The sequence below is a fragment of the Plectropomus leopardus genome, unplaced genomic scaffold (genome assembly GCF_008729295.1).
Source record: "Plectropomus leopardus isolate mb unplaced genomic scaffold, YSFRI_Pleo_2.0 unplaced_scaffold1780, whole genome shotgun sequence".
Classification (NCBI taxonomy): Eukaryota; Metazoa; Chordata; class Actinopteri; order Perciformes; family Serranidae; genus Plectropomus; species Plectropomus leopardus.
This window is the reverse complement of record NW_024619165.1, coordinates 1,532-14,481: the sequence shown is the minus strand read 5'-3', so window position 1 is coordinate 14,481 and position 12,950 is coordinate 1,532. Positions and strand designations below refer to the sequence as shown.

The following is a 12,950-nucleotide window of genomic DNA, read 5'->3' as shown; positions in this document are numbered from 1 at the left end:
TGTGTGCCGCTGTGATCGATTTGACTCCCAGTGTATGTACAATCAAGGCTTACAAAGCTCATAAAGTCAGGGGTTAAATCTCTCAGTCTCGTAAACACTCTTCTCTGCGTTCCCTCTTTCATCCGTCAGTCTGTCTATCCCTCTTCACATGTGCATTTAATCAACAATCCTCATCTCTTACTCCACCAATATTAATCTGTATCATTTCTCCGTCTGTTTACCAGACTTGTGTGTTTTAAACACTGCTCCATCTTCCCTCCATTCGTCTGTCTCCTCTTCTGTGTCACTCCATCTTGGACATCTCAAACTTAGTCGTCATGGTTTCCTGCAACAGACAACACACCAACACACTGAATAATGTCTCTGTCACAAAAGCTGAGAAACTTTGTAAAAATAATACTAGAAATGTTTTTAATTTCTAAAAGTGTTTTTCTTGAGGGTTACACACTATACGCACTATCTTTGCTGGAAAATCAGCAATGGGTGGATACTAAACACTAGAGGGGTGGGGGGGTGGATCAATACAGCGTAGTATTTTGTGTGGCAGAATTGTTCTCATCCAAAGTCATCACATGTTGCCATTTTGCAGTGGACTTCTGCGTCTACATATTACACTCTATGTATGTTCCTGCATCTGTTGTTGACATTTTGAGATGCCACAACTGAGATGTAAACACAAGCACATGGTGGAATCAAGCTGCATGTGGTCATGTTTAGGCAACAACAGCACACAACACTGGGATGTGAGCAAAAGCCCATGCTGGAACAGATGGTCAGTTTTAGGGGTAGGAGGCACATGGTAAGGTGTAGTAATACGTTTTAAGGTCGAGGGTTTGTTGGATTCATCCACCGCCCCTCTCGCCCACCCTTTGTACTACTTATAGCGCATCATATCACAGGTTATCTCCAGCCACATTTTCACCTCATACAGACATGAAAGGTGCCTCTTTCTGTTAGCACTGACAAAATGGCGGTACTCGAGGACTTCGATGTAAGAACGGGCTGGGCAGAAGGCAAACAAAGGACATAAAGCTGCAGTACCACTAATGGCCACTAGATGCTACTCCAGTAAAACTCTCAACTGTATTGATGTGAACAGGAAAAACTCAAATATTTCTCTAAAAGTCGATTGTTGTTTCCACAAAAAGGTCATGATAGTTAATTCCAGTTCCTCATAATGGTATTGAGATAATACAGCTTTGTAAACTGAGCATGTTTGCTGGCTGTAAACCCAAACTCCATGTTTTTTAAAGTTTCTTCAGAAACCTCTGCGTGATCTCAGGGATGAATATTCATGTTTTCACTGCCTTATTTAAAATAAGGTGACATTGCTGCTCCAGAGGATAAAACAGGACTGTTTACTGCTGTCATCTTCCTCTCTGCGCTCCCTCCATCTGTAAACACTAGCACTCTGCTTCATGGACCTGACGTCTCAGTATTTCAGACTTTCTGAATCCTACCATCATCCTTCTCCATCCCTTCCTCTGTCAGCCCTTCCATCTTCCACCCCCCTCAGTGAGGAGGCCAACATTGTTAAGATGACTCCTTTTGTTGCAGACATGATGGATGAAAACCGCAAACAGACAAGTGGTAGAAAAGATCACATTTGCCAATAGTTTAGCCTTCTGCTAACCTTAGCCAAAGGCTCATGGCTGCAGCTTCATGTTAATGTTGATGTGGCTAACGCTAGCTAAAGCCTCAAATCACAGTGTGTCACATGTTGCCGCTGTGCAGTGAACTTCCACGTCTACAAAATATGCACTCTGCGTCTTCTGTTTACATTCCGTGATGCTGCTACTGTGATGTGAACACAAACACATGGTGGAATTACGCTGCACGTGGCTATGTTTAGGCAACCAACACTGGGATGTCAACAAAAGCAGATGTTTAGGATTATGCAACAAGGGTACGGATGCATATTCTTGTGGTCTTGTGTGGTTGTCATCTGGTGGGAGGGGCTTAGGACAGAGAGGAAAGAGCTGCAGGATGTGGGTTTATTTTTTAATTCTGCCATTGTTTAGCTTTTTCCACATTTCTGCCAACCAAAGCTTTAAGGCCTTTGTTTCCCCTTAATTTCATCCTCTAATAAGGGAGATTCATGACATTGTTAGCACTCACTCAGATATCAAACAACCTGCAGTTTGAATTCATTGATGTGACAGAAAAAAATAAGTGACCTTCAATCACTACTGCTAGTGCACAAACAGATCTGCAGGATTTAAAAACCTTTCCTGCTTCTTTCCTCACAATGAAAACGCCATAAATTTCAGTGAGCAAGCACTTAATACTTTCTATGGATTTAATATCCCTCAGTGTTCATACAGCAGCTTACATAAGAAATTGATTCTACATAAGCAGCACTTTGTTGATTGCAGGATCATTTTGAAAAAAAGGTTCAGCTTGGAGATCAAAGTTTAAATAATTTGTAAAATGACACACAAGACAGTCAACAGAGATCAACAAAATAACAAATAGAAATTAAATACATAAAAAATGATTTCAGAGATTCTGACTCGTTCCGTAAATAAGAGATGCTTTCTTTATTTGTGTTTTTATCGCTCAAGATTATCATTAATGGCTGCAGCAGCACCAACATCCCAAACACACACACACACACACACACACACACACAATGCGCGTCATCGTCACATTGTTCTGCTCGCCATGACAACAGAGAAGAGGATAAACAACAGTGTGACGTAACCGTAGCAACAGCTGTTCTGTGCTTTGATTGTTTGCTGCCCCCTGCTGCTCAAAATAAGGACTGCGAAGAGGATAAACGTCTGTGTTTGTGTGTGCGTGTATGTGTGTGTGTGTGTGTTTGCCTCCTGCAGACATAAATCAATTATTGCGAAGATTTCTCTTAGTTAAGCCAAAAATGTATAAAAAATGATCAGTCGTAAAAAAAAAAAAAAAAAAAAAATCTTGGGTTTTCGCCTTTTTTTAAGTGCCAAATTTTTATGACATAAAGCAATTAATAAATTGATGCTACAATTTCCAAAATGTGCTTTTCCTCTTCACTTTTTACATTTTTAATTTTGAATTTATTCAAGTGGGGTTGTATTTTTACTAACATAAAGGTCAAAATACATAAAAAAGCATTTCTTTCATTGTTAAAATGTGTTAATTTGCAGATATAACTTTGTCGACAAACACTGTTGTTTTCAGGTTAAAAGAGATTAAGGAAGTTCTTAAAACGTATTATTTTATTTTTATTTTATTTAAACTTAATTAACCAACAGAGTCCCATGAAGATTTTTTAAGAGAGGCCCAGCTAAGACAGGCAGCAGGATTAATAAAAACACACACTTTAAGACTAAAAAACTACACTGAGCAAAATAGCCGGCATTGAGCGCTGCTGCTACGGGCACGCACATCACATGCTGTGCTTAGGACACCAGTGCCAGAGGGGGCAGCAAAACAGGCCAATATGATCTTTATCATTCATAATCATGTGTAACACATTAACTGTCCGAGTTTGGGCCTTTTTGTGACACAACACGAGATTGCAGCAGCGCATCCTCGCTAAGCAGTTTACCAAAACGTGCTCAAATGACCTGAAAATAAGAGGAAAAAAAGGAAAACAAAAACAAACAAGAAACTGACCTGAAATGACCTTGAAAAAAAGTAAATAAATAAAAATAAAGAAAATATTTTTTTTCTGTGCTGCAATTTATAATGCTAATACATATGGTCTTTTACCTATATCTTGCAATTTGTGGACATTTCTTGCCAAGTTGGTCATTGCCTTCTTTCCCCGTGTTTTTTCAAAAGAAATCAAACCAATTCGCTCATGGCTTCAAAGGGATGAATAATTTGCTGTTTTCAGCATCAGTGCAGAGCTGGATGAAAAGCTGTCACATCATGAACTAATTAAGGACCTTGAAATGAGAAAATGCGGACATTTGTGCCTTCCGCAACTAAGAGCAATAAAGCACTCACGGTCTGGGCGCCCAAACGGCCAGCAGCGGCGCTGCCTACATTTAATATGTGATGTTTTGTACATAATCTATTTATATCTATGTAACACAAATGTAACACAAACGATACTTTCAAAATAAATGACTTTACTTTTATATTCAGTTGCTGTTTATTTTGATTTCACCCTTAAATAACCTCACTTCTGCACAAGGAATTATAAAGTTTAATCTTATCTTACTGTCTGTGTTACATCACAGTTTAGACGATGAGACGACTTACCTCATCAGAGTCCAGCAGCGGGGGCAGAGCGCTGTGACAAGGAAAAACAAAAAAGACTTTTAGCTTCTAATTCAAATAATTTATGATAATTTCTGATATGTAGAAATCAGAACCAACATGCTACTGATGACTTACACATCTGCCATCGATGTAGGGATGTTCTCTTCCACCCATTTCAGATCCTCATCCTGGAAAATACAACCAAGTCAGCAGATGTGTTTTCTATTTAATATTTAAAATATCATATTGCACATGGGACTTTTGACAGGCCAAGTTGTTTAAGCTCATGATATAATTATTTATCATTGTTATATTATAGATACCATATTTATTTATTTAGCCTAACTATTTATGTATAGATGCGGTGTTTGCAGAATGTTACACTTTAATAGACATTCTGCTCTCTTTATACGTCCATGAGTAAATTGTGTTGGCCCTTTTTTTTGATATATTTATGTTTACTTCCATGTCCCCTTGCTGCCTTTCCTAATACTTAATTCAAAATAGGAAAATGGTAAAAGGATTTTGTAAAAAACAATATTATACTGATTTAAAAAAATAAATTGTTTAATTGTTTTTCCTGTTTTGGTTCTGACAATAAAAAAGTAAAAATGACTCTATTTATTAAACAAAAAAGGAGAAAACAGTATTTCCATTTGTTTTATGGTTGAATTACAAATGTATTACGTATTATCCAGTAATACCCAGACCCAAAAGCCACAACGCAGATGCAAAGGCTATGAGATTTGTTTTGCAGCTTTTGCATTTGGATTTTTTTCATTTTGGATATGCAGTTTGTTTGAAACATCTCTGCCACCGTATGTAAGGGGTCAGCATGATGTATATTTCATCATCTGTCCATGAGAACCATCCTTGCAGCCCAAACTGTAAGGCCAACAAACAGTAGTAAAAGAGTATACAGTAGTAATAGAAACAGAACTGAATGTCGAAGGTTCATTTTTGGAAAATTTCCATCATTCACCAGTTACCCATCAGTCCCCATCGCAGTATCTTTACTGACACATCTATGCATTCTTCTCTGAGGAGAAATAATAATTAAATCTGAAGTAAAACTGGAACCACTGAAAAAAAAATACTCAAATTACTTTGAGAATGCTAAATGCAACATTGCTGGCAAGCAAGTCTGGTTTTAGTTTATTAAAAGTGGCAGCTGTTGTTTGTCACTCACCACTTTGTTGGCTTTGGCATTCCCATTGGCCTCATTTTTCATGCCCCTCATTTTCATCCCCTCTGGAGATGCACAGGAGTCAAAAACAAACACATCCGCATGAACTCACGTTAATAACTTTGCATATATCACTGAAATCTGAGCATGTATGGAAGATGGTCTACACTAAGTAACTAACTAACTAACTAACTAACTAACTAAGTAGGTAATTAAGTAAGTAGGTAAGTAAAAACCTAAATAACTAAGTAGGTATGTACATTAGTAACTAACTAAGTCACTAAGTAATTTACTAACAAAGTAAGTAAGTAAGGAAGTAATTAACTAACTAAGTAGGTAAGTAGTTAAGTTAGTAACTAACAAAGCCACTGAGTAACTAATTAACAAAAAAGGTAAGTAATTATGTAAGTTACTAACTAACTAATTAAATAATTAATAATAAGAAGAAGAATAACAAAATAAATAAACAAACAAATAAATAAAAAATAAATAAATAACCAGGTATGTAAGTTAATACCTAACAAAGTCACTAAGTAATTAATTGACAAAAAAGGTAAGTATGTAAGTTACTAACTAATTAAATAATTGATAATAAGAAGAATAATAATAACAAAATAAATAAACAAACAAACATGATAAATAAATATGAGCACAGTGAGGATGGGGGGGGGTTCTGACCGAAAGCCTCATTCATCATGGGCTCCTTCTCCTCCTCCTCACTCTCTTCATCAAGCAGAGGACTGAAGGCATACCTGCACACACAGAGACACTGGCTTTACTTTACTTAAACAGGAGAAGGAGCTGTCAGAGAAGAGGCCTGACATCCTGCGTTACCTCTGGTTATTGGCTGACGGTCGCCATAGGAACATAATGACCAATAGGATAATCGAAAACAAGAAGCGCCAGAACGCGTCATCTATCCACAGCTCCCTCCAGTCCTACAACGCAGAGAGAGAGAGAGAGAGAGAGAGAGACAGAGAGAGAGAGAGAGAGAGAGAGACAGAGAGAGAGAGAGACGCTCTGAATGAAAACACTAAAATCATTCCGAAATCTTCATTAACATCAAGAAAAAAAATCTCCCTGAGCGAAAAATGTACTAGGAGAGGAGAGTCACATTATTGATCTAACAAAGGGTGACAAAACTATAAAATCAACACTTGCTTTTCAAATGTTATAATATATCATATTATATGAAAAAATGTTCCATTTAAAACCTCTGAAACCTGGGAAAATTAGTTTGATTTCTTTTGAAAATATAGGAAAAGGCAATGAAAATTGAAAAAAAAAATTATTAAAAGGCGACAAGAAAAATGACTAGAAAATTAGCTGCCAGGAGCATATTAGGTGATTATCTCAATAAGTGGAAAAAAACCCAACATATATTTATAATTCTTATAATTCTATATTAAAATGATAGTACAGAAATGTTTTTTGTGCATTTTCTTAAAGGCATTTTGTTATCTCTCTTTTTTTCAATTTTCTTTGTTTTCTTATTTTCGGGCAATTTTTATGTAGTAACTTTTTACTAACTTCCTGCTCATTTTTGGGCCATTTTTTGTGAAGTTGCTTATTGTTTTTAATGTCTTTGTTCATGCTTGGCATCCCTGAAAATGAGGGTCTCTCCCTCATTTGATTTAAATAGGTGTGAATGAATTAAGTTGCCGTCTTCCCATGTTTTTGAAAGAAATCAAGCCATTTTGCTCAGGTTTCAGAGGGTTAAACGTAAACCCTGAGCTCTAAAAACCACTGATTTTATCCCTAAAAAAAAAAGTACTCACAGACAGACATTTAGACATCTTGAAGGTCTTGTAGGTCCAAATGATGAAGATGACAGATGCTGAAAGAGAAACATACGTACAAGCTTTAAAGACGTGAAAAGTTTTTTTTTAGCAAATATTACAACTAAAACAGAGTATTTTTTGGTACCTATGACGGCGAAGATGAGCGTGTTGGTGAAGTGTCTGTAGAGAGAGAGCTTCACCACGTTCCTCCTCAGCCTCAGCAGCTTCATTGTCTGAGCCAGACTCACAAAGATGTGACCACGCAGTCAAGGAACATTGACTGCAGCTGGATTTGGGTTATCATCGAGATTTAAGAATGTGTATCTTAGATTTTAAATTTTTTTACTGTCTTTGAATTCAAGATACATATCTACACTCCCAAATTCCTGTGAAAGGCTTGTATGAAGGAAGAGATACCATTAGTGAGAAGTTTTTAAAAAAGTCTGAGAATCTTTCTTTTACATGCTACACATTTTGCTGGACACAGAAAAAAAACTAAAGGTGGACAAAGCAGAAAAAAAGGGAAAGTGAAAAAAAAGTGAGAGAAAAACTTTCAGTTGCATTTATAAGGGGAATGTGCAGTAGCGGATATCCACCAGCAGAGGGTAGAGTCGAGCACAGCCAGAGGAATAGCAGCCAGGAGAACTACATCATCTTCGGCCTACAGGGAAAGAAAAAGAACGACAGAAGAAGAGAGGGTAAAAACAGATAAAAGGAAGACGGGGGAGAACGGAGAGAAGGACGGCAGGATGTGGAAAGGGTAAAGAAAAGTTGAACGACAGAGAGGACTGAAGAGGAGGAATAACACAAAATGCAGTGTGCCACACCAAAAAACAGCTACAGTGAGAGGATAACTTCAGTATTTTTCAGCATGGACCCTAATTTCCATTTTTTTTATGTCTAAATGACTGAAATATAATCACTGCGGAGAACTGGGCACCAACAATGCACGTCCACTAAAAAGGTTTGTTTTTGCCACTGACAGGCTCAGATCCCTACAGAGATAGACAATTTTTGGAAAGAAAAAGATTCTTCCGCTTTACCCAGAAACAGCCCTGAAATCGCTGCTGTCAAACCCACCAGACTCAAATTAAATGATCACTCGGCAGGTTTCCATTAACACTGAAATTGTGCTAATTGAAATTGTGAATATAAAATATGCCTAATGGAAACATGTTAATGTTAATTTTGAAAAACTCACATGAGGTGGTATTTCAGGCAATTCGAAAAAGCAATATTTCACCAAACTGTAATGGAAACACTTTTTTTTGGCTTTTCTAGGTCACATGATGCTATGGCTGTGTGCTTGTTAGTAGGAACTGGCTTCCTCAGGCATGAAGCAGCAGGCACTACAAGAGGTGTTATTGCATCGTATAACTCTTCAAAAGTTTTGAATCCACAATACCTCTGTAAAATCATGGACTATCACTTCCCAGAAATCCCTCATACGTGGCCGCTCCCACATATAAGGGGCTCGCTTTTCCATTATCGCTCCCTTAACACGTTGCCTTCTATTGGAAATAATGACGGCTAGTGTGATGGCTGCAATAGAAATAAAGCTGCTAATGCTTTGAACATCCATCACCATGCTTCCTGGAATGTTTTCGCCAGAGGAGAAGTCGTATAACATCACTCAGTGGAAACAAAGTCATCTTGTAATTGTGTTTTATCTACATTTCAAAAATATCGCTTTACGCATAAGTTTTACGCAATTCTGTAATGGAAACCTGCCTCATGTGTAAGCACCTTTAACTGTATTCCTCTAAAGTCTATGCTGCTGGGGACGTCACATTAGTTTTGGATTCACCAAAGTTACACAACAAAGCAGACTAACTAACTGAGGCAGCAGTAGAGCAGCAGCTCCCGTGTTCAGAAAGGTAAAATGACTGTTTTTGTCAATGGAGTTCTCCTTCAGAGAGGGGCTGTACTGAGCAGACAACTGAATAAATGACACTTAAATTATTCTGCACAAGTTCTGTGAGAGTTTGTAAACAGATGTTATGTGAAGGTTTGCTAATTGGGTCAGAAAAATGTTCTCTTGTGTGTGTGTGTGTGTGTGTGTGTGTGTACATGTTAAAGGATATCCACCAGACAACACAGGAGTCAGTGAAGGCCAGCACTATGTCACACAAAAGTCTACTGCTGCTGTTGTCGCCTCGATCCTGAACAGAGAAACAGGTTAGAAACACACACATATACACACACACACACATCATGTAGGTGTATGTGACTTACAGCGTTGACTCGTAGGATGCCCTCGACGATGGAGAAGATCAAGTAGAGCAGACCGACTCCGACCACTCTATGGAGCAGCGCGCCGAGTCTGGGCCTGGAGGAGGACAGATCCCGTCACAGCGTGTAAATGTGTGATCATCATTTTTACATTTTATAGACTGAAAGATGATCTGAAAATTATCTTTGTTTACAAACTGAGGTTCTTTTCTTTATTAAAATTTAAGTTAATGAAAGGGTAATCCTTTTAAACTTGAGCAAATTGACTTGATTTTGTTCAAAAACATGGGAAGACAGCAATGAGGAGCAAGAGAAGAAACGACCCAAAAAGTTAGCAAGATATTATCACAAATTTAAAATGACCTAAAAAGTAGTAAAAAAAATAGAAAGACAGAAAGAAAAAGGAATACATAATAAAACAAAACAAAATAAATTAAAATAAAGCAAAACAGGGAAATGACCTGTAAAAAAAAGTGCTTGAAAATTCTAATAATTTTTTAACATAACTTTCAATATGTAATTATGAAAAAAAAATTCCCTAACTTTGTTCTCTTTTCCCCTAAATGTTTTTCCCTATCTTTAAAAAAAGCCCAACAATTTTCCAAATCAACTCATTTCTTGCAATTTATGGAACATTTCTTACGAAGTTGCTCTGTCTTTATTTCCATGTTACTGAAAGGAATTGCACTAATTTGCTGATGTTTGAAAGGTTTAAATACTTGTGAGACGCATCTGAAAGCAGCACAAGAAAAGGGATGGTGCTCCAGGTTTCAAAGGGTTAATTTCCAATCAGAAAAAAGGAAACCTCAAGATGTGAAAACCACACTGTGAGCTGTGCTTACTTGACGATGCCGTATCCCAGACTGGCAATGATCACCAGCACCCGGGCCAGAGTCCTCTTCACCGCAGAGAGCACCTCAGCGAACACCACGGCCCCCTGGACTGCAGGACCACACATCAGCTCACTTATTAACTCTTTAAGCTCCGCTGTGTCAAAGCTTCACCTCCAGAAAGAAACAAAGCGCCTTTGTGTCTTCACCTACCTGACAGGCCGTCGTATCTGATGCTCTGGAACTCAGCATAGTAAACGGCTTTCTCCAACATGCCCAGGAAGATGACTCCCCCGATCCAGAACTGGATTCTGAGCAGATCCCTCCAGTAGCACGCAGACAGCACCAGCCACAACACGGCCAGCAGCACGTACACAATACACATCACCATGTAGAACTGCACACAATCACAGAGCCAGACTTTAAGAAAACTTGTACAAAAACGTTTGTCAAATATTATAGATGCTTTTTCAAAGAAGCCTAACTTATTTCCAGTGTGACCTACTGAAGTGTGGTAAGCAGAACTTATTTATTCCTGTGTGCCCTGACTGGGAATTAAACACATATTTGATTCAAAAAATGTGTTCTTTTAAAGGATACGTCTGGTGGTTTTTAATTCTTTCTTGTGTCTATGTTTTCCTTCCTGTCTTCTTAATTAGTTAGCCTTTTTTACGTCACTAATAGTTTTTACTTTTAATAGTTTTATAGAGTAATAACATGATGTCTAAGATCTATATTTATAAACTATAGACCTTTGCAATTATTATATAATATATAAGCACAAACTAAAAAAAGCAAAGAACGATAAATGAGAACACTACACAAAAAACATACAAATAAACCAATAAGCCATAAATGAATGATTGAATGAATGATAGATACATAAATAAAAGAAGAAGAGGTAAAAAAAAAAAAAAGAAGAGGAAGAAGAAGAAGAAGAAGAAGGAGGAAAAAAAAAAGAATATAAAATCTAAAAACAATTTTTAAAAAAAATCACAATTAAGGAGATATCAGGGCAGACTGTAAATATCTATACATTGTAAATGATGTAATTCATGATTTACAGTCTGAAACAAACAAACATATAAATATGGTCTTTTTAGATCTTAATTTTTAACTTTGTTACTTCTGATTGCACTTGTTTCTACTGATTCTGAGGTTCACATTACTGATTGATTGTATGCCTATTTTTTTTATCACATTTTCTTATGTATTCCATATATATGTGTGTGTGTGTGTGAGTGTGTGTTATTTGTTAATCTTGAATTCCATTATTTTTTTCTGCTTGACCTCATTGTAAATGATTTTCGAGTCTAAATAAAGATAAATAAATAAATAAGGCTGTTAACATAATTTTAGGTTACAGCTTTCTTACTTGAAGCCAATGTTTAGAACATGAAAGTTTGCATTCATTCATAGAGACAGAGACAGACGATGGTTTTGGTTTTTCAAGGAATTTGTTTATACATTTGAGTGTTTGATTTTTCATTTTTGAAGTGTTTTGTGTTGTGGTTTGTTGTGTGTGTGTGTGTGTGTGTGTGTGCTCACCATCATCATAGGCCACTCAGAGGCTGATATGTAGTCATGAGGACCCTTCATGCTGATCTGCACTGCAAACACAAACAGACACATTCAGAACAACGGCTCACTGGTTCTCTGCATTCAAACTTTTTTTATTTACTGCTACACTGTCAGTTTCCCAGCAGAGGAAATGACGAATGGTTAATGGTTAAACAGATAGTGTGTGTGTGTGTGTCTGTGTGTGTGTAGGTTTATGTGTGAGTGTGACTGACGCTGTAGACTCCAGGGTGCGGTGGGTTTGGCTTCGGAGGTTCGGCTCTTGTCTTTGATTTCTTTGATGTGCATGATGAACATGTAGGGTCCATCCTCCCAGCTCTCAGCCACCACGTCAAAGTGATCATGAGCAGGCGCCACCTGAGCAAAAGCACACAGAAGGTTTAAAGATATTACACGCAACTTTTCTGCATTCAAATGTATATATATATATATGCACAGTATATACATATATGTATGTATATGTGTATATATCTGTCACACCCACACTGCCTGTGTCATTGGGCCCTGTCAGTGGTGACATATCCCCTTTGTGCATGTGTCAAGGTGTCATAAATTGACTTTTTATCCAGTTTAAGCCTTGAGACAGCTGGCTCAGTGTCACAGTTTTGCACTTTAAACACTGTAACGCCACATCTATTTATCCTGGATCAGAACCAGCAACCTCACCCCATCTACTCTAAAAACCAGGTTTAGCTAATGCAACCGGACGAACCTGATTCCCCTCTTTATCAGAGGCGGCAGATTTCCCTGCATCAGCTGAAGCGCCTTCCTTCTCTGCTGCAGCAGCCTGAGACACAGAAACACCAGCCAGTCAAACATTTGTTATACAACATCAAAAATAAATAAGGAACTTCAAAAAACAAACACACAGAGATTCTTGTGAAAGGATAACTGTTATTTTTTTTAACCTGCACCCTATTCTCCTCGTCTTTGTGTTAAATAAAACTGAAACTTGGAGCGACATCACCTTTCCTGTGCTGCTTTCACATTTCACCTTTTACAAGTATTTGAACCTTTGACCTCTGAGCACCATTGGTGCAATTTCTTTCAAAAACATGGGGAAAAGAGGCAATTGGCAGCTTGGTAAGAAATGTTAAAAAAAAAAAAAAAACATTAAAAAAGTAGAAATAGTTGAGGAAAATT

General features: G+C 37.5%; 1 protein-coding gene across 1 annotated transcript; it reads right to left on the bottom strand.

The window, feature by feature from the left end:
* Positions 1 to 194: 194 nt before the first annotated feature.
* On the bottom strand, positions 195 to 12,588 carry LOC121964929 (transmembrane protein 87A-like). The gene is made up of 15 exons (XM_042515108.1): positions 12,520 to 12,588; positions 12,023 to 12,164; positions 11,778 to 11,839; positions 10,443 to 10,626; positions 10,242 to 10,341; positions 9,403 to 9,496; positions 7,760 to 7,828; positions 7,313 to 7,421; positions 7,165 to 7,223; positions 6,221 to 6,324; positions 6,065 to 6,138; positions 5,390 to 5,451; positions 4,336 to 4,388; positions 4,201 to 4,231; positions 195 to 325 (listed from the first exon to the last, which is right to left on the bottom strand). The coding sequence occupies exons 2-15, from the start codon at positions 12,102 to 12,104 to the stop codon at positions 284 to 286; spliced, it is 1,125 nt and encodes a 374-aa protein (XP_042371042.1). The 5' UTR covers positions 12,105 to 12,164; positions 12,520 to 12,588; the 3' UTR covers positions 195 to 283.
* Positions 12,589 to 12,950: the final 362 nt, after the last annotated feature.

Excerpts from the sequence above, each read along its gene's own strand:
- LOC121964929 (XM_042515108.1), bottom strand. The coding sequence starts at position 12,104 with ATGTTCATCATGCACATCAAAGAAATCAAAGACAAGAGCCGAACCTCC. Across the intron at positions 7,829-9,402 it reads GCATCCTACGAGTCAACGCT|GCCGAAGATGATGTAGTTCT; the intron begins GTAAGTCACATA and ends CTTTCCCTGTAG. Across the intron at positions 4,389-5,389 it reads ATGCCAAAGCCAACAAAGTG|GATGAGGATCTGAAATGGGT; the intron begins GTGAGTGACAAA and ends TGTATTTTCCAG.